The following is a 22,350-nucleotide window of genomic DNA, read 5'->3' as shown; positions in this document are numbered from 1 at the left end:
GAACATGAAATTGTAGCTGTTATGGCTTACCTGCCAAATGTTTCTCATATAATGTGCACTACTCCCCTCTCTTTTTCACTAGGTGGCAGTATTTCATAGAGTGCAAACTTTGACACGTGGTTCTGTTGTAACACGATGTCAGAGGTAACCATAGAGACAGCAAGACACTAGCTGGCTAACTTGAGGCTAACAAGTAGCAAACTCGCTAGCTAAATGGCTGAAGACTTCTGCACTCTAGTGTTAAATGTAACGATTAATGTAGGCTATGTAATTTCGTGTTTGTCAGAGCTATCAGAAAGAGTTGGGTTATGTTAAGGGTTTCTGTATGTTCACTATATGAAAACGTTAGATTTCATCCGTGTTGATCCAAGCTTTTCCAGCATATATGGGGAAAATGGTGGAGGAAGTATCTGCATCACTCGTCAGAGAATATCTCAGTCGAAAAGTAAGTTGAAGGCAAGCTGGCTAATGAAAACCGTTCTTCTGCGTTCCTGGAAAGAGTACTAACTAGGTAATACTAGCGAATAATATGGCAAATAAACCTGGGTCATGTCATGTCATGTTCACGCAGAGAGGCCTATTGAATGCTTTGCTCAGCCAAGAGGCCAAAAAGGCTGAAATGAGTTGGTTAGCATAGCAGGTTTGATAGCTAGCGATAACTAGCTAAGATATCCATAATGGACAGCAGCTGGCTTAACTTTGTAGCCCAGGCTATTTCTCCCTGCTAACCCACCAAATTGCAACAACATACATGTCAGGTATCTGTTTTGGCATGCACTGTTCAAATATGCAATCTTTCTCAGGGACTGAAAAAGACTATTGCTTGCTTGGACGATGAATTCCCTCGGTCAAGTTCCAGCATAAATAGTAGGGAAGATCTACGCCGACTTCTTCATCTTGATAATCTTTACAAGAAGAATAAGGTAGGAATAAGAATTAGGCACGCATTAACAATGAAAGTAATCACTGCCATAAACATTACCCATTTCAGAGAGCTGTATGAAACATCCATGGTGCTTCATGCACCATACACAGCGCAGAGAAGTCACTTAAAAATGTAACGATTTGTTAACCTTTAGGTACAGGAGTTTCCATTTAAAACACTGTTGGAACTCGTTGTATGGCACCAAACTGACGAGGGCGGAAGCTCAAAGAGAAAGCAGAATAGTAGTGACACTCAGGCACCTAGAGGTGAGAGGAACCTGACAGATCCTACTAGCTCCCCTGTAATCGTTGCAAGTGGAACAGATGACAACACTGCAGGCTTTGTTCAGCGTAAATCAAACGTGTCAAGGTATACTTATGGCTTTTTGTTCCATAAGGAATTCTACTTCCTATAGATATTTTCAATGGACCTGGAAATTCAACACACAAGTTATGTATCATTTACAGGTCGCCCAAAAGTGAAACTATCAGTTCACCTCCCAGAGTGCTGACATCTTACTCCAAGGGGGTAAAACCTCCAATCAGCCCTAACTCCAATCTGACTGAGGGTACATCAGACAGGCTATCTTTGCCCAGCAGCCAAGAGACTTCTAGCTCACCAGTTGGGATGGACCAGTCCACAGAAAAGAGGAGATTTGTCCGTGAGAGCCACAGAAGCAGGAACACTCGGGTTCAGAGGGGCATGATGGCAGGGCCGGTGGCCAACTCTTCCCTGGTAAGGATGGTCTTCCATTCCTTCATGGGTTCAGTCACTCTGCGCCAGAATTAACCCCTAGTGATGACCTCCTTCTTTCCTCCCCATCAGGAAGGCAGTAAAAAACGTGTGACACGCAAGTCGGCAGGCTCCTCCCCGCTCCTCTCAGCGAAGGATGGAGAAATTAAAGACGATAAAGACTGGTTAAACAGCTCGACTCGCAGCACCATGTCTCACAGCACATTTCCAGAGAAGGGTACACCGAATCCCCCTGCCTACTGGGAGGGGGTTGAGGACCTGCCCTCTGAGGGCCATCCGCCAGGCAGGGAATGTGGTGGCTTTGAGAAAGTCCACAGCCTCAGGCCTCAACCTCACATGTAATTGAAATCTGTTTGCCCTTAAGAGGGACATACAAGGGGAGTAGTGGGGACTGGATGCTTCTTTTGTGGGTTTCTAGATTTATGCTTCTTTTGTGGGTTTCTGAATCTTAAGAGAAAGATTATCTGCATGTTGCATGCTAATGATCAGTAGCAGTTTTCCGTGTAAACTTATGTTGTATGAAACCCTGTTGTCTTAATGGGTTTTGTCCCAGACTGCTTGCTTTCATGATCACCCAGCCTTTGTGTTGGGGATTAATGGTCAGCACATACTGTAGTGGTACTGAAATTCTTACTAGAAAAGTTCCCTTTTTTTGTCCTACACACAGACTGGATATGAGTCCAACTGCTGCTGATATGTTTAAATATGTCCATATGTCAACAATGACGCTTGGTAAGTTAGTGTGCAGTGATTAGCAGACTATAGCAGTTATGGTGTGCTGGTTTAAGTAAATTATGAATTTAAATGCATTTTGAGTATACACTGATTAGCCCAAATACCAGTAAACAGACCACATATGGATATGATAATTATTTAGTTCAAGTTCTTTTAAAGAAACATATATGAGCTGCTGGAATGCTGTGAGTTTACAACTACAACTTTCCCTATCGTGTTTAATGGAAAGGAACTTTATTTTGCTGCCTGTAAAGATTGCTTTTCATTTTTCATTTCATTTTCAAGTGGTGTGTCTGTTCCTCTTCAGATGATATTGATGATGAGGAGGAGGAGCTATGCGGTCTCGCCAGACCGCCCCTCAATCACTGTCTGCCTCAACACACTTTTGACTCGCACCCAATAGATCTTCCCACTGCCACTGTAAGTGTCCTTGGCCAGGAACTTCAGAGTGTGTTTTTGGTTGCCTTTCACATTTTCTAGTGATATATTGACTTGTTTGTAATTTCTTGCAGGCCTTGAAAGAGATCCTCCTTGGTTCCCCAGTCAGTTGCTTTGGTGAAGAATGGAAATGTCAAAGTTTCAGCTTTTCGGATAAACCCGCCTTAAGATATGGGATTATACAGAGAAAGGTGTGGCTTGAATATACAGTGCTTAATATATACGTCAGCTGGTCTTGATAACTACATTATAGAAAGTTGTACCGTTACAATGTACGTTTCGGTGAGTAATGTACAAAGTGTTGTGGTACTGGTTCCCTATACTTCATACCAAAACAATAAAAAATGCATGTGTGCATGTTCTGCAGGGTGGTCCTTGTGGAGTGCTGGCTTCTGTACAAGCTTGCATTCTGCAGAAACTTCTGTTTGAAGACACGGAATGTGATTCTGCTTTTCAGTAAGTGATACTCTCTCGAATATATCCCCGACCCCAGCCCCACCATCACCCTATTATATCAATGTTTGGCAGGCACAGTAGGCAACCAGTAAGTGTCACTCAAAAGATAATGAGCTGTCCTCGTGATTATTTTCAAATCCTCTGTAGGCAAATGCAGCCGTCACAGTCAAAAAGGACCCGGTGCCTTGCTTTGGCTATCGCCGACATCCTCTGGAGGGCTGGAGACAAAAGGAAAGCCGTTGTGGCGATGTAAGATTGTTGGCAATAGACAACGGTTTGCATGTGAGCGAGAAGTAAATGAAGTTATGAGTAGGATTGCGTTTGATTGCTTAGCATTGTCATGGTGTGAATTGTACACTGGATCTTTGCAGAAACTCTGGAAGACGTCATTTCACTCCCGTGGGAAAGTACAAATCAGATGGGGTTCTAGAGATGGTGAGACGTTTAGACATCCTGACAAGCCCTATGCCCCGCTTCATGATTCGCAATGCAATGGGAGTTTACATATACATATACATATAGTATACATATACCTTTAAAAAAGTTACCATTTCTCATACTTATACAAATACACATATTGAAAATGAAGGCAATGCAGGTATTATAAACATGTCGCTTGTTTTCCCCTTTATATCTGGGTCCATTTATAGTTTTTCATGTTTTGACTGAAAATGGTTTGAGAATTTTCAGTTTTAACTTCCGTTAGACATTGAATTTATTAATACAATTCATTTACATTACTTAAATGGAAAATGTATCTTGTGTGTGTGTGTGTGTGTAATCAAGTGTAAAGGCACCACAAGCACTCACGGCTTTTGGTCATGTTTTGCAGATTACCTGCAGCACGGTTAACAGTTTGGAAGAGCTCAGCTTGTTTTTGGAGCAGCATGTATCACAGGTAAACCCTATGGGCACTTTTTATTCCATGCTTTCTCTCATTGGCTTTCTATTCAGTGTACACTGTGTATACTAGCAATGTTCCACGCCTTGTTTGATCGTTTTTTTTGTCATGTGATTTGTTGTAGTTTGAGTTGGGTCCCTTTGGGTGTATTCTCCTCACCATCTCTGCTATCCTCTCCAGATCGATTGAGGGGTAAGTAAGTAACGTTACCGAATAAATAGGCAGCGTGTTTAACTGACAAATGAACGTTACACTTGCTTGCTGGTTTCACTATCCACTGCATATCACTGAAGATTGAATATGAATATGTGTATATGAGTATAGCCGTAGCAGTACCAAGGGTAGGATTCCCAAAGAGTTGAAGATTAAAATTACTATGCGCTTTCCCCACTCCGTTGGTTTTCAGTAAAGGCGTCTGCTAACTCGAGGAATGCAGATGGGGGAAACAGCGTCTACCCAAGCAAATAAACTGTTGACAAATGGCATACTTCTGCTGTTCTATGCTGTTTCCACTGTTCTCATTTCCAGAACAGTTGCGGTAGCCACATTTTGAGAAAGTGATGTAATGGTGTGTTATTTGAATTCAAGTTCATGTGCCCTAGTGCGCTTAGAGACAGGCATTCTAGAATTGCGGTATTTCAAACGCATTCTGTCCCATTTATTCATTCTGTTTGTCTGCATTCGTTCTCAGCTTGCGCAGTGACATGGATGTGCCCACGACCACTCTCATAGGAGCCCATGGCTACTGCACACAGGTCTGTAACAAGCTGCTGTTCCTCTGAAACACGGCACGTAGAGAGTAGCCAGTGCTGACACGGACCCTGCCCTGGTCTGTTGTACATCAGAATCAGGGGTCTGATCCCGTATAGAGTAGACTGGTGATCTATGAATGAACAGTAAATAAAGAGTGCGCAGCAACTCCTTACCGTCGCCCTTGTCTGTTCCAGGAGCTGGTCAATCTCCTGCTGTTTGGCCGAGCCGTTTCGAACGTCTTCAACGATGAGATGAGGCTGGAGTCAGGGAATGGCATCTTCACCTTGCTGAAAGGAGTCTCCTGCCGCAGTGACATCGGATTGCTCTCCTTGTTTGAACATTACAATATCTGTAAGGTATGATCATAAAGTCATGGGAATCTTCCATAAATATTGATATAAAGGGTGATTGTCCCTCCCCAATCTCTCACCTATGGAGGGAAACACTTTGACTGAACTAGCACTCACCATGCACCATGGCCTCATACTAAAGCGCCACCCTGTGGTTTGTAAGGAATCTCTCACTGTAGTTCCACTCACCAACAATTATTGCATGGTAATATCAATGTATGTTGATAGATTAGATTAGATGTATGTATATATATATATATGATGCAGATATGTGTGATGAACTAGAGCCCATTTAAAATGGATGTTATTTAAACTTTTTAAGGTCGGGGAGTACCTGAAGCGTCCCAGACATCCGATCTGGGTTGTGTGCAGTGAGAGCCATTTCAGCGTGCTCTTCTCCTTGAACAAGAGCCTGACCTCTGACCTGTTAGAGGAGACAACCTTTGACCTGTACTACTATGATGGCCTGGCCAACCAGCAAGAGCAAATACGCTTGACTGTCTGTAAGTCAATCTGGCTTGCCTATCCATTCCAGTCCAGTTTTTCTTTTTCATTGTGCTTCACAGGGAATTTCATTGCATTTGCACGGTATATTGTTCCCTGAATTTGTTGAATAACTAAAGGAAGGTTGTGTTTTTAAGGAAGGCTGTGCAACGCCAACTGTGAACATTTGTCAGTTTTTTGTAGCGTTTGGCACAAGTTCTCCTCATATTCTGGCAGCTGTGACTGACAGATATGCACTGAAGAAATACCATTATGCGTATGTGACAGAGCCAGACTTTACTCAGAAAAGCAAAACAGTGTTGAACTGTAAAACCCACCAATCATAACAGCGTAGTAGCTCTACCTGTCTGTCAACCCGGTGGCTACCTACTTCATATACAGTACAGTACCAGTCAAAAGTTTGGACACACTTTCTCACTTTTTTCTTTACTTTTGTTATTTTCTACATGGTAGATAACACTTTTTTTGTTTAGAACATCATTCCATATGTGTTCTTTCATAGTTTACATGTCTTCAGTATTAATCTACAATGTAGAAAATAATAAAAGTAAAGAAAACACTTCTCAAAAAAATGAAAGGTGTGTCCAAACTTTTGACTGGTACTGTATCCACGGGGGTCTTTGGAGGGGGTACCCCTGATGGGGTAATTGATTAGCTGATGAATTCTATATCGGAATGAACAAATTCTATATAACTTCCATCCAACTTGCTGATGGTACATGGAACACGGTCATTCAGTAATCATGGCTGTTATTCACATCTTTTTGCTTCCTCTTATATACCACCTGCTGTCTTGTGTCAGGCATGTCAAAGATGGCTATTGGCGGAGACTGCGAGGACGGTGATCTCATTCCTCCTCTGGAGCACTGCATACGGACGAGGTGAGGGGAACTGACCTTAGACTCGTCATTTTCAGCTACAGGCACTTGCTAAAGCCCCTTGAAGACAAACCAGCATTCAAGAAATTGTAATAGTAGTTTTCTGTGAGAGCCATAGACTTTAACAGCAACAGAGCTGTTAACCAGAGTGCTTAGAAGCAAGGCAGCATTCTGCCCTGGGCTTAATTGCTTTGCTTAATGCTCATTTCTAAGAGGAACATAATTATAGACCAGACCTTGTACCCATATCCACGTCAATTTACTGGCCCTGCCCTTTACCTGCCCGGTAACAGGATGCAAACAATTTAATTTAATTTTAGATTTTGATTTTGATCACGTCTTCTTTTTTAATCCCCAGATGGAGGAATGCAGTGGTCGACTGGAATGATACAGAGCCTATACTTTGATCGGACATTTAAACACAATAAGACAGACAATTTATGATGGTTCATTCCCCACCTCAGGCTGCTTCTTCACATATCGTATAGTTTGCAGTATTTACTGCACATATGTACCTGACTAAGTACAGGTGTGATGAACTCCTAACTGACACTTCTTCTGAGAGCTACTTTAAAAAAAAAAAAAAAAAACATCTTTTGGTGGCTAAACATCTGATGAAAGTATTCTTGTCCATAGTAGACTGAGACACAGGACACGCATGCAGAGACATTTATAAAGTCATCCTGCTCCTCTCCCTTGTCCTTTTCTAACATGATTACACCAGACCACCTTAGGACATTAACATTTCTGAAGTTCAGGAAACGCAAGCCTTTTATGTGCCTATAGCTAAATGTATATGACCTGTACTGTAATTTCTTTTCTAAAACAATTCTGTATTGTCTTGTAATTTGTTTTGAGTGTATAATAGATTTTACCATTGCCTCATGACATTGTTAACATGCAGTAATGTTTCTCCTTGATGTGCCTATGCATGTGTGACATGTTTACCATGTATGACGTCATTTATTAGGGTCCCTAAAGCCTTTCAGAGTATTTTTTTTTTCAAAGCAGTCAAAGTATATAAGGCCTGTTGTGTTTGCAGGGTTCTGTGCAATATCTCCACAGGGTTGCTGGGTGGCACATTCATCACCTTCAGGGATGGATGAGGCCAATCCTTTTATTGATCGTTGTTCTTTTCTGCTGTTATTTAGGACGCAATTGGGGTGTTTCCCTATGAGAAGGTCAAAAGAGCATGTTTCTCTCGGTGTGCACAGACTTGGAACCCCGAGTGTAGCCACGGGTGTGCCCGGGTATGCATGTGCCACCTAAATCTAAAGCTGGCACTCCCAGCCAAGGGTGCTACGGGCCCAAGCTGGAAGAGGGCCCCCAAGGACAGCTGAGACTACAATTGTATGTCTAGAAACCTACGGCGTCCTTAAAAACATTAGCTTGCTAGGAGGCTACAGCGACACCATGAAACGCAACTGCAAACGCCATCTGTCGTTAAAACGAGAGTGCAGGCAGTAGGAAAGGAAGAAGAAAAACAAAACAGTGGTGAGAATCTGTTACGTTCAGTGAAGTACTGGTTTCATTTGTCCCTGCATATAGATGGGTTGTGAATTTAAACTACTAACTAGTAGTAATAATGCATGTATGCTATTTAGCTTGCTGGGTGTTTTGTAAGAAGTTTGCCTTGACGTTCTGGCTGCTAAACCTATTTCCAACGCGGTCATCTGTTTCTAATGTGTACCTGTTTTGAATGTGTAAACGGCAGTTATTGTATGTAATAGGGCTGTTCTGGTCTTACAGTGTTTTGCATTTATGCATAACCTAGGATGTAGCCAAGGACTGTGCTGGCATTGTTCTCTTCAAACCAATAAGAATAAAATCTGTTTTCAAAGCAAGCAGACCAAATACAACTACCGTATGCTCTTGTCTGAAGGAGGTTTGCTTAAGTTTCTTAAGATCTGCTTATCTCCACAGATAGGCCTTCTAAAGAAGATAGGATCAGTTTATCCCAATATGAAGATGACAGTGACTTTCTGTCCAAACTACCTTCTTACATCATTCTGTATAAGGTGTCCACACGCAAACATATTTAATTATTACAATTAATATATAGTTATATACATTTGTGTTTATGCTATACTTTTCAAAATAAAGATACCCTTTTTAAAAGTGTAGACCGTGGGGTTTAGGGGGCCCCACCACCCAGCATAATCATAAAAAATGTATTAGCTAGCTGTAAAATAATAATAATAGTACTTCTTATTATTACTTACACTATTGAAATTCACAGAAAAAAAATTGACTAATGGATAGACACTTCCTGTCACTTGCAATGAATATTCAAATGAGCTCAGGGTGGCATTTGTGCTGGCGGTCAGTGACAGATCACAGCAAGCTAGCTAAGATAGATAGAGATTTAATTATAAATGCAAAGATGTCAAAAGAAAGCCCTCTGAATCTGGACAAATGTTTATAAGAGTCCACGCATCCTGAAAGACGAACAGAAATCGATTGAAAGAAAAAATATATCTAGTTTTGGGGCCGTTGCCGTCTTATGGTGGAGAAAATCTGATGTGATTTAGTTGCACGTTCCAAACAATGTTGCAGATATTCAGTAAGTAGGCATTTGAAGTCGCCACAACTCCAGCAAAAGTTGTACTATAACGTTATTGAAGAAATTATTGTATCATTAAATGAAGAAATAATGTTGCCCCTCCACCTTATTTCTTGAAACTATCACGCGTGCTAAGCAACAGTAAACAAACCTCGTAGCCTGCTGTCCATAAAATGTGTATAAACGATTATAGGCAAGTAGTTTGAATAATGTTTTACTGAGATCTTAAAATAAGTGTGAAAAACTGTTGTGGTTTATCTACAGATCACCTTTGCTTTGGCACACGTTATATCCCATACGCACAAATTACAATTTCTGGCTACGCCCCTGCTGTGAACGCAGTAAAATGTTGGCAATACCTATTGGGCAAGGTATGCACATAGATAGAAAAGCCAAAGCGCTTCGAGACAGCTGTTGGAAATGATTCCAAGAACAGTTGATGTCTGAGTCATCCCCTATGTTCACTGAAATGTGCGCCCCACTCCCTCTTCCCCAACTCCTATCTCTTGACGTGGGGATGCTTCACATCTTGTCTTGCCAAAAGTGCGCTGAGACCTTGAAATGCGTGTCGGACATTTTCCTCGAACTGCCCCTCTTGGCTTAATTTTGCATTAGCCGCACAGTGGGGAGACTGAATAACAAGCTAAGACGAAGCCTCGTGAAGGCCATTAGCTATACTGTGAGTAATAGCACGTCCTTCCTGAGGTGAAAGATGATTGCGTGGCCTAACTGATTCTTTTCATATTAACTATTGAGGCCATTTGTCAGCTGAATGTGTCACCTCACCTCAGTCCCGCGCAGGAGATCGAAGAGGTACTGCGTCTGCTATGTATAGAGCCCAGTTTCCACCTGGATAAATCCATGGTAAGTCTGTTGAGTTGGCATGGGAACATGGCTGAAATGCGTAAATGTCAGTACGTGGAATAATTTCAAAAGAAGTCTGGACACCATCATCTGAGTGTGTCAAAAGTGAACTGAGACTGTTTGCAGAATCTGCAGGGCTTCTCATGGCAGATATTAGCCTGGACTGCTGTGATGGGTAGAAGTCATTTTGATTATTGTTTCCACTCTTGTGCCACTGTGGGTCTTCTGTCAGGTTGGCTTGGTCCATGCAATTCATATTGGGACAATGCCCCACCCCACCCCCTACCCAGGCCTTTTGGCATGCTCCAGCTTGGGTCTTCTGTGGCAACTGTACTGCTCAGGGCCACAACCAATTCCCTTACTGTGAACCAAGGTATACCTATATGCATAGATACGCCATGGCCACGTTAGTCCTGAACATGGGTCGTTTTACTGAGACTCACCTGAGCGCAGCCACCACCCTGCCCGGGCATGCTACTGTAGCTAGCAGTCAAAACAGCATCATGGAGGCAGCTGTGTTCACAGCCACACAGATGTTAGCTGAAGACATGGCCAGTGGTGTGATGCTTGGAGCCAGGCCAGAGAATGTGACTGGACTTGCGATGAATATCCAGAGCTGGCTCTCCATGCCTCTTTACTCTACACTGTAAAAAAAACTTCCTGTAGAGTCTACAGGAAGTTTTTTTTCTCTGCAAAAAAATTGAAATACAGAACTTGTTTTTTGAGGTTATACAGGCATTTGGGATTTTACGATCCTCTGCTTTTCTGGAATAGATATTGGGTGTAATTACCAGTGGATAGAAAATTTGCTGACTTGTTTTCTTCTCCACATAGCTCACAAAGGTCACTCTCTAAGCCAAGGTACTGCTACTGCACCCTCATTGAGGTTAGGTCGTGTGCTTCACATCACAACAACATATAAGAGCCACTGAAATAGAATGGCCCTTTGACTTTTGGCTCATTTGTTGGCGTAGGACATATTATGGCACAAAATTACATTCAGTTTAGTCACCCCCTATGAAAATCCTTTTTTTTCCTCCTTTGATTTACCTGTTTCCAGCAATTGCATCCAGTCTACACAGCTACTGTAATGACACAGGGTGATGTGCAACAGGACTCTGCTACTAACAGCCCGATTAGAGATTTGTGGTGTGATGTGTGTGTTCCTGTGTACGCTCACAGCTCAGATAACCTAGATGTGTGTCTGAAGCAGGAGAAATACTGGGTTAGGAAGTCACAGGAAGACCCTTATTATCTAACATGTAGATCACCACATGCTCAGTAGTCGTAGAAACGCTCTTGTGTGTTGTTCTTCCTCAAGCCCTCTGAGTGTTCTGAGCAGGAGGACCAGCCTCCATCAGCTCTAGCAGGTTGGGACATGACAGCTCTGATTGAAAGGACTTAACTGACATGACATCAAAGAATGAGTGTAACATCTCAAACAGAGAATAACATGTTCACCTGTCAACCTGTTTTATTTGTATTATATATACATATGAATTAATAATTGGCTTTACATGTGAAAAATCCATTTTCAATTTCCAGATGATTCCATTACCTTCCGTTCACACGAAGTAAGACCTTTATAGCACATTAGACACAGTATTATATAGGATTATTTCCTCACAAGATACAACACCGGAACTCAGCGTCTGTTACTTGATAGTAAAACATTTCTTAAATCAAACCACAGAGCAATCTAGCAATAATAGTACATATGACTCTAATATTAACTTGATTTGATCTCTACCTTAGAATGCTAAGTGGATCATTAACTACAGCATCACATTACTTGTAGAGTCAGTGGTTTATCTTCGCCACCAATTAATTGTGTCATTCAAATTGCATAATTTACAGTCTGATTCAGTACAAACTGTTATCATTATTTGAATGTATTACACTTCATGTAATTGTTAACATATTTACAATGATTCTGTTTCTATTATTTCCATTAGTTCAATTCTTATACAAATACAATATGTCAAATGATGTTCATGGGAATTTAAGGCTACAGGTACTCTTGACTCTATGTCACATGTTGTACCACCTATAAGTGCTGCACCTTATAATTATAAAGGGAACTATATCAATTATTATACCCTCTGTAATCCACTATATCAATTATTATACCCTCCCTAATCCACTATATCAATTATTATGCCCTCTCTAATCCACAGCAGTTTCCTTGCAAAGCCTCACAGTCAGCCAGTATGGACGTCCAAAAATTGCTTTCAGCAATTCTTCCTCCCAGATAGCAAAGTAGGTGTGGCTCAGCTTTGTGTCATAGTAAAATATGTGCACTAAATTATAGAAGTGTTGTCTTTATTTTCACCAAATTCAAAACGGTTTCATTACATTTAAACTTTGAAGCAACCAACCGGCCTTTCCTAATTCATGTATTTTGGCTAACTTTTCAATACTGTTAATGTCCACATTCATGTTGTAGAATGTTTAAAATTCCTTTTTGACTCGAGACGCGTCACACATTTCTCCTAAATGTGAGAGAGCGTACCAAGTCCTTAACTGTGACTTGCTGTCCAGAGAACAGACTACAATAGCTAAGTATGCAATCCAAAAAAACCAAAATCTTTCTCTTAAAATCGGGGGTCGGGGGAGAGGGGCATAAATCTTGAGGTCATGCTGATTCTAATGTGATCAAATACACAGCGAGCCGAACAGCAGCACTCAGTCAAGGGCCATCTGGTGTTGTATTTTTGGAGCCTCCATAATAGAACACAACCCACCCACACACTATAATATCATACTATTACAAGGACCCCACTTCTCAACTAGCAACAATATCAGTTTCACATTGTGTTTCTGGCAGTGTTAAAACTATTTACATTGCATAGTTCATACATAGCCGACCCCATGTAACATTTTCAAATGATTTTTTACAGTCGTCGGTTGAGATGGAAAAAGGTTCTCACCAAGAAGTACAAGTTATATTGTTTGTTTATCTATTTAATGCTGTTTTGAAGGTACATGCCTGCTGAAAGTAGTAACTAAAAAACATACAGCTAATGTACTGTATATGCAGTGAAATAGACAAACACAGTATTTGGTCAGTGACAAATCATATATACAGTACTGTTTGTATAAGAAGGGCGTCTGACAGAATAAATGTAATCATCATAAAAAACAAACCTGAAGGTCAGAAGTTTATCCTCAATTCTTTTCATTTTCAATCCAAGTGGAGGAACACAGGGCCAAAGGAACAAAAACTGCTCTGTTCTTCCAAATATTCTCAGGCTTCTCATTACTTTAGCAGGTTTTAAAGACTCAAAAATATAAATAGATTTTTTTTTTTAAATGCGTCTTGGGGGGCTCAGTGGGTAGGTGCATGACAGTGTCAGTGCCATTCATGGCTTGAAAATGAGACATGCTGGCAGATTTCTTTAATTCATGTTTGTTCGTTCTCTGGGCGCTTGTGGCATGAGGAGGTGGAGAGAGCGATTCCCAGTGCCAGCATGCCAGGGATCAAAGAAGGAGCAACTGGCATCACGTCGGATGAAAAGCTTGCCTTTATCCGCCATGGAGAAAGTCACTTTGCTGCCATTTCTTTGTGTGCACCCTCACAAATGATCATCCAACTATCGGGAAGACTCTGCCAGCCACTACACTCTGCCTTATTCATAGTGGCAAAGTGGATTGAGGGTCCACTGCTTGATGTAAAGGCCCCAAGTACCCCCCAACCCCCACCTAACCATTCATCAATGAAACAAGTGTAGCACAAGTAAGCACTTAGTCACATTTGCAGCAGGAAACATTTGAGCTGGTCACATCTGTAAACATTTTGATGTGGAATGAAAATGCTTCCTCGATTTTTTTGTAATTGGGCCTGGATTCACACAGCACATCTATCTGAATACACCCCAGCTTTGTGCAAACTGTGTTGAGGTGCATTTCATTTCATTCATGTTTTTGATACAATTAAACTGGAATAAAAGTGTTTGATTTCATTAAATATGAACTGAACCCATGTTCCACACAAGTCATTTCTTAGTCACATTACCATTTTCCCACCTCCAAAACTGATTCTGATGAATAAATCATAAGACGTTACAAAATGGATCAAGGATCTTTCAAAGAGTATGCTGTGTGTGGGCATTAAAGATACTTCATACTTGGGCTATAAATAAGAGTAGTTACTCATATGCAGCCTGAAGGTTTGTCAAATAGGATTAAAATGTTCATTTCTGCCTTGTTTAAAACGATGATTAAAACCAGCATATATCCTGCACAAGTGAAGCACTCATCTGCAAGACCAAGCCATATTCATGTAACCAATATAACTCAATTTGTGGTTGAAATTATGCATTGAATGGTGCAATCTATACATTTGTATGGATGTGTTAATGTCATTTGCCTAACCCCTGGCTATTTCTCTTTCTTAGAGGATGGTGTTGTGTTGAGTGTAACAAATTGCCCATTGGGAGACACACTGACATCGTCGTTTTTGTGGCAAACGTTAAAAGAAAAAAAAAAACATTAAAAACACTGGCATTTCCTTGTATTTCAACAATGGATGAAAAGGAGAATGTGCCAAGACTGCAGACAGACTCGCAAATTCCCCTAAACTTGACGGACCCAGACTTGTACATTCTGAGGGTGAGTCATCGCCAGGGTAATCAGAGCAATAAGCGCTCTCCGAAGCAGCAGGCGAAGACCTGCCGCTTGGTCTGTCTCCTCCGTTGCGTCGTGCCGAGGGCTCCTCGGTTCACTGACGAACAACTGAACGGAGACATAAACTCTAGCTCACACTCACACACACATACGCATTCGCAGACGGGCCAGGTGAAGGGGGACGACCTGCCTTTGGTTGTATTTATTCACGGGGCATCTCAGTGGTAACTGGATGATTTGCTGCTTGTGTGTAATTGTGTTAGTGCCCTCCCACATAGCGTCCCCGGTGCATCCTCTGTCTCTTCTCTTAATCTCCGTTGTTTGTCTTCGCCATGAGGGATATCCTGCTCAGATTAGGATCGAGTGTCCTTGCCCACCCGGTAAAAACCATCACCAGCATGCCTCTGTGGACCCCCCTTTATTTATAGCTGTGTAATCTTGTTAGAGCGATCACTCAGGCTCAGCCCTCCACATTTTAGCTTCTTAATTGTTTCACAGAAGAATGGGTTCAGACCCTCAGACTAAATCATCATTATCATCATCATTATTAATATTAGTAGCCTATTAGTATTATTATAGGTGTAGAAGTCATGTAGCCTATAACGTCCTTTCTGTTATTTTTACATTCAAAAGGACTAAAGAGAGTATTCAAGAATTTGCCACTTTCTGAAGCATGTGTTTTTTATAGGCAACTGGTACTGGTATCATCTTCAAATTAATTGTTATGGTATGTGATCATGTAACCACACCTGTCAATCCAAATTACCGCGTAGACTATATGCACCATGCGGTTCTGTGGTCAGGGTCGCGATAATGTAAAAAACGCTTTGACAGCACGACATAACCAACAACATTGCCAAAAGATATAGGTTAGCATCCAAGTAAAGCTTGTCAACTGAGCTGTTGTCAGTGTTTGTTTGTGATCTGCGTGCCTTTTCGGTAGTTAAAGTGCTAGTTTTCAGTTTTCCAAAACTCCTTACTGCTGCTTTAAAGTAAAGTTCAAGTGTTTCTGTTTTATATTACTGTTGTGTAAGGCTTTGGCCTTAGACGTGCATAAAAGCTGTGATGTGAATGGACTGCACCCTCTGATGCATGGCGTGTGTTTTGATGGTGTCTTTGAGAATGGGAAGTGTTTTGTGAATGGTTCAGGCTGCCCAGTTTTATTATCCTCCGGGACAGGTTAACTTTGCCTCCGTTTTATAATGTTGTAAACATCTGTCACAACTGTGTCTCTGGAGATGAACATGATATGTGGTAAAAAGAAAATCAATCCCTAAAACTAATATAATACTAAATCTTAACCACAATACTGTAGAGAAGTCCTATCAAACTGAAGGGCTTTCACCACAGCCTTTCATAACCCTTATGGGCTCCAAACACTGGCCAAGAGCTGTGGAGGACTACTGGAACACAGCAAAGCACTTACTACTAGTCTTTTTAACCAATGTTATGCACATGTAATGACAAATTGACAAAAAAGGAGTGTATTGCTTAGCTGAAGTTGAATAAAGTCTTATTTAAGGAGCAGCATTGGACAAGAAAGATTAAGTGGATTGACTAGACTCTCAATAGAGAACAGCAGAGTCAGAAATTTGGATCTGAGTAGTGTTGTCATTTTCCTGAGCGCAAGGCCCACATCATGAACTTCTAATGAGTGAGTACAGGTTTCCCATTTGTTGAGGGGTGGGATCAGGGATTTCAATCTATGGCAATTCATGTGAAAATAAGGCTTTATTAATGTCATCATTTATAATAATAAAAGTAATGCTCCATTCTGAGTCAAGCTTGACAACGTTTTATTGAAGTTGGTGTAGCAATGAGTTAATGATTAAGAGTGTAGATGTTTCTCCCTGGCTATCTGTCCATAGGTAACCTGTTCTCTGTTTTTGGTCATTTGACTTTTGCTGAGTTCAGATGAACTTATGAACCATGTAGGCAATTGCTGTGTAACTAACTTGCCTATTTCCTGAAACATTAAGACGATACAATATTTCATACTATTATGATTATTACTAGTGAATGACTAAATGTTAGACCCCTGAATGAAGGTGTTTCAGCGTCTTAGGACTGATTGTCATTCATCTACCATAGAAACAGGCAACTCAAGAGTCAGTCTGCCCTGTCAGGAAACAAAAGTCAGGTTTATGTCTAATGTCTAATGTTTTTTTCTGCCGTTATAATTGTGAAATGATTCGCTTTATGTCTGTGTGTTTTGTTTGATGGATTAAGAGATCACACACCATGATGATGTGATGATTTTGCTTAGCCCTATAAGTAATTCAAGATTTTCTTAGCTTGATAGCTTCGTTTGCCTCTCTTTCTCTGCTCTTCTCCTCTCTTGTTCCTATTGTGGCTCCTTGGCTCTGGGGTACCTCGTCTCTACCATAAGGAAGATTTCCTTAATCTTAGATTCTTAGTTTTCTGTTATGTCAGTAATGCTAACTGGTTGATTGGTTTATTTGGAATAATACATCTATTTTTGATATAAACCGTTGGATTGGAGATCATCTGGTAATTTCAACATCTCAAATGTCATGCAAATCCTATTATCTATCCTATTAAAACTTATGAAGTTACGAATTGATTTGCATTTGTCACGGAAAATAAGTATTTGAACCCCTACCAAACAGCAAGAATTCTGGCTCCCACAGACCAGTTATGTGCCCAAGAAGCACACAGATTAGTCCTCATTAGGCCTAACAAGGTACACCTGATCTCAACTGGTGACGTGTATAAAAGAAAACTGTCCAAAGAATCATACTTCACACCTTCAACCTCACCACCATGGGCAAGACCAAAGAGTTGTCCAAGGACGTCAGAGATAAGATTGTAGACCTGCACAAGGCTGGAATGGGCTACAAAACCATCGGCAAGCAGCTTGGTGAGAAGCAGACAACTATTGGTGCGATTATTCGCAAATGGAAGCAACACCAAACAACTGTCAATCGCTCTCGGTCTGGGGCTCCATGCAAGATATCCCCTCGTGCGGCATCGGTGATCATCCAAAAGGTGCAGAATAACCCCAGAACTAAACAGGGGGAGCTTGTGAATGATCTCAAGGCAGCTGGGACCACAGTCACCAAGAAAACCATTGGCAACACACTACGCCACAATGGTTTGAAGTACTGCAGCACTCGCCAGGTGCCCCTGCTCAAGAAAGCACCATTACAGGGCCGTCTGAAGTTTGCCAATGGACACTTGAATGATTCTAAGGAGGATTGGGAGAACGTGATGTGGTCAGATGAGACTAAAATCAAGCTCTTTGGCATCAACTCGACTCGCCGCGTTTGGAGTGGGAAGAATGCTGACCCCAAGAACACCATCCCCAACGTCAAGCATGGAGGTGGAAACATTATGCTTTGGGGGCTGTTTTTCTGCCAAGGGAACAGGACGACTCAACCGCATCGAGGGGACTATGGATGGGGCCATGTACCGTGGAATCTTGGGCGAGAACCTCCTTCCCTCAGCCAGGACAATGAAAACGCAACCTTAAGGATTTGGAGAGGATCTGCAAAGAGGAGTGGACCAAAATCCCTCCTGAGATGTGTGTAAACCTGGTGACCAACTACAAGAAACGTCTGACGTCTGTGCTTGCCAACAAGGGTTATTCCACCAAGTACTAAGTCATGTTTTGCTAGGGGTTCAAATACTTATTTTCCCCACTGTATTTCTGAACAAATGGTTAGAGATGTTTTTAAATAAAATTGGTATGTTAAAAGACAGTGTGAACAGATATGGAAGGAGATAAAGGATGTTGAAAAGCAAACCCAATAGGCTGCTATATTGTGTTGTAAATGTGTAAACAATGGCAGGGCTGGTAAGGTTTAAGACTATATGCCAATATCTGAAATCGCTTGAGTACCGAGTTAAAGGAGGTGGCAAATGTTACTGTATGGTTTTCCAGTAAAACTCTTCTAATTATCTGAATGCTGCAGCCTATGGCTGACGCGTGTTCTGTGATCCAAAAAAGTGTGTCTTCCAACGGAGATGATTTTGAAGATTTATTTTTAACTAAGACATTAACAAACATGAAATATCCACCTAATGTTATCTAAAACTTTTATCCCTTACTGACACTCTGTACAAATCTTAACATCTTTACACTTTGACACCTTCACACGTTTACACGTTCACCTTGACACGGTCAGAAAACCGTGAGACTCCTCACTTCTCGTGCCATCCACAGATCATATACTGCCCAGCTATGGCAGCGCAGTTAACCCAAAACAATGCCCTTAAAGATACAGGCACGTATATTATCAATCAATCAAATCTATATATCAATGGAGGTAAATCATGAAATGAATTAACACTAAATACTAATTCTACCATCAATAATGTTAATAACAAATTAGTTAAGAACTAATCCATGAACAATCATGACTTTAGGCCTGTATCCCAAAACATTAAATACGCATATGGCACCTACAGTTTCATCAGTTTTCAGTTCATATGAGTAAATGTAGAGGGTGTACAGAGCAGGTTCAAGAGAAACTGATCTTTGTCTATTTGACTATTAACCTTAAAGTCCACAAAGGCACTGCAGTCTGTATCTGTACTGTGTGAATGATGAATGAACAGGACATTTTCTCGAAGAAAAATGATTCATGTATAGCCAGGGTGTCTTCACCTAGGCCGATTCCCGCAACATGACCCTGTTATGTATGTGGTGGATTACGACGTTGGGATAAAACATGTTGTTACAAGATAAGTGTAGGCCTGTTTTCAGTTAAAATGGCAGCCACCTCAGTAAATTGAATAGGTTAGAGCATGGTTATTGCCACACCAAACATGTTCTTATTTTTGAATGAAATTGGGTATATTATTTTAGGCTCTTGTAAACTGATTTATGTAAAGCAGATGAATCGTGCAACTGCTTGTTTAGGAACTACACATAATGTTTACAAAGAGCTTAAGAGGCTACCATTAGTATTTATTATTTCAAGGATAGATTGATTTGCATTGCACACATTTTTTTTGTTTTGCAATTTTGATTGGCTGAGTTACTTGTTTGTTATGGAAGAGTAACTATTTCTGGAAGAAAGATAATATTCCCAATTTATTGTCTGTGTGTGGCATATGTCTGGCGAAGGGGTCCTTGGACAGGCAGGAGCAAGGAGTCTAACACATATTGAAATCCAAAAAAACTGTTGAAAATGGAAAAGTAGTTATGACACCAATGACTGTGGATTTCTGAAAAAAAAAAAATTATTAGTGTGGATCATTAGGAGTTGCAGCCAATCCACCAAGCCACTCCTGATCTGATACCAAAACTAGCCATGGGCTAATGACCTGGTGACCTGTCCTAGTGACCGGGGACTGGGTATGTTTGAATTCCCACACACTCAAAACTTTGGACATTGTGAAACTATTTTGAGTGCTCTGAATTTGTTTGCACGATTCCATGTGAGATAGTATCCTGTTTGAGTGTAGATACATACTTAATGTGAATGTCTCCCAAATGAGTTAGAGATTACCCGTTGTAACTTGTATAACAACCGTAAGGAATAGGTATATAGCACACTGAGCCTCCCCATATAATACTATATGTACTTGTGTGAGCAAAATAATTGTCTCTAAGTTTGCAGTAGACCAAACCATCTATCCACTCTCCTCCCGTGCACATCCCAGATCATAGGATATGGATATATCAGCCAGGAACCTGAGTCCAGATCTAAGCATGCGGTGGCTGATCCTGGTGCTAGTAGTCTAAACCCCATTGGGCGAGTGGGCTGTCCACACTATCCACTTCACCAGCATGGCTGAACATTGTTTATTCTTTAACTTGCCGAGGATATTATGCTCGCGTAAAGCCTGCACACTACTTACTTACTTTTGTTCCTAATGGTACCAGATTGGTGTTCATGTTAGCTATGGTAATAATCACATGGATCCATTCTGATGGTAAAGGAAAAATCAAGTTAGCAAAGATGAACAATAACTGCTGACGCGCACGTTAGCGGAAAGCAATGTCTTTCTTTTAACAGAAGACATAATGCAAGTAAGAAGTAATGCTCTCCTATTTATTTTTCAGATAGTCATTTTGCTCTCAGCATTTTTTCCAGTCTCCGTATGCCACTTTGGCAGAGGGATATTTTACTCAAACCTCTTGAAATATGGCTTCCCAGAAAGCGATGTTCGCCCCCAACTGAAATTAGGCCCAAAGTTTCAGCCCTAGTCCAGCTGAGTGTTTTCTTACCTCTGACTCGCGTCATGTTTTTCTAGTTATGAGCAGTGGAAGCTACATATTACGCATGTGTTTTGGGTTTGGTGACAGTGCGTAAATCAAGTATCCACTCCCATCACTCTCATTTCTACCTAGATTTCCTACCCTCTGTTATTCGGCCATAAATATTACAGATATTATGTGGTAAAATTACATTACTCCATGTTCTCATGTAAAACAAATCCTATCCAAATAGGGCTTCTGTCAACTTTATTGACTATGAGAAGGCTCCCTCTTCTAGAAACTGCTGAGACATTATTGGTTGCCGGTGAAAATCAGTAACATTATCAGGAACTCCTGTGAAGGGATGGCCTGCAAGGTGGTACATGGACCAATGTCTTCCATGTGCAGACAGGAGTGAGGCAAGGATGCTTGTTGTCACCTTTCCTGTTCCTGTCGGCCATAGACTGGGTCATGAAGACATCCACAGCTCAGAAGAGGAACGGCATCCAGTGGCGATCTGGACACGGTTGGATGACCTTGACTTTGATGATGACCTGGCCACACCCACCCAGCAACAGATGCAGGAGAAGACCAACACGGTTGCAGGGAACTCAGCAGCCCTTGGCCTCAATATCCACAAAGGGAAGAACAGTGTCCTCAAGGTCAGCAGAGCCAACGCTAACCTATCACGCTGGTAGGTGCAGCACTGGAAGAGGTGGAGAGTTTCACTTACCTTGGCAGCATTGTTGACAAACTGGGTGAAACAGAGGCTGACGTTAAAGTCTGGATTGGTAAGGCAAGGATAGCTTTCCATCTGCCATCCTCAGATCTGACCATCAATACCAAGATCAGGATCTTCAATACCAATGTGAAGCCTGTTTGGTTGTATGGAACAGAGACCTGATGAACAACTGTCACCGCCATGAAGAGGATCAAGACATCTACCGACACCTTCCTCAGGAGAATCCTATAAATTCGCCTGCCAGATATTATCAGCAATCAGGAACTGTGGCAGCAAACAAGACAGCAGCCTGCAGAGGAAGAAACCCTCGGAAGACGCTGGATTTGGATTGGTCACACTCTTTGCAAGCCTACATCCAGCACCACTTGACTTGCTCTCTTTTGGAATCCACAAGGGAAAAGAGGCAGACCCAGAAACACCTGGTGCCGTGATCTGGAGGCAGACGTCAAGAGGACTGGCCATACGGACAGCTGGGGGAAATTGGCCTGGAGAGCCTTTGTTGGCGGCCAATGCCCAAAGCAGGGCCACAGTCAAAGATAGACTAGATAGATAGATAGCCCTGTGCTTGCAGGAGATTAACGATCATCTCTGAATCCTTTCCTGCTTGTGATTTAAATCATTTTAAGGAGTCCACTGAGACGTGCTGGCGTGAGAACACTGGACACAAAGAGCTCTCTTTGTTTAAGAGTCAGC

General features: G+C 41.5%; 1 protein-coding gene and 1 pseudogene across 1 annotated transcript; both read left to right on the top strand.

The window, feature by feature from the left end:
• The first annotated feature begins 50 nt into the window (after nucleotides 1–50).
• mindy4 (MINDY lysine 48 deubiquitinase 4) lies at nucleotides 51–8,547 on the top strand. Its single transcript, XM_031574501.2, has 18 exons — nucleotides 51–445; nucleotides 804–923; nucleotides 1,080–1,294; nucleotides 1,393–1,660; nucleotides 1,751–2,016; nucleotides 2,346–2,410; nucleotides 2,721–2,833; nucleotides 2,926–3,042; nucleotides 3,219–3,307; nucleotides 3,455–3,556; nucleotides 3,679–3,742; nucleotides 4,140–4,205; nucleotides 4,333–4,400; nucleotides 4,900–4,963; nucleotides 5,156–5,317; nucleotides 5,634–5,814; nucleotides 6,618–6,696; nucleotides 7,052–8,547. The coding sequence occupies exons 1-18, from the start codon at nucleotides 386–388 to the stop codon at nucleotides 7,098–7,100; spliced, it is 2,148 nt and encodes a 715-aa protein (XP_031430361.1). The 5' UTR covers nucleotides 51–385; the 3' UTR covers nucleotides 7,101–8,547.
• A 1,971-nt stretch (nucleotides 8,548–10,518) lies between these two features.
• LOC122133237 lies at nucleotides 10,519–21,819 on the top strand (annotated as a pseudogene).
• The last annotated feature ends 531 nt before the right edge of the window (nucleotides 21,820–22,350 follow it).

Source organism: Clupea harengus, chromosome 10 (assembly GCF_900700415.2).
Source record: "Clupea harengus chromosome 10, Ch_v2.0.2, whole genome shotgun sequence".
Classification (NCBI taxonomy): Eukaryota; Metazoa; Chordata; class Actinopteri; order Clupeiformes; family Clupeidae; genus Clupea; species Clupea harengus.
The sequence above is the reverse complement of the archived record's forward strand: the minus strand, read 5'-3'. Positions and strand labels throughout refer to the sequence as shown.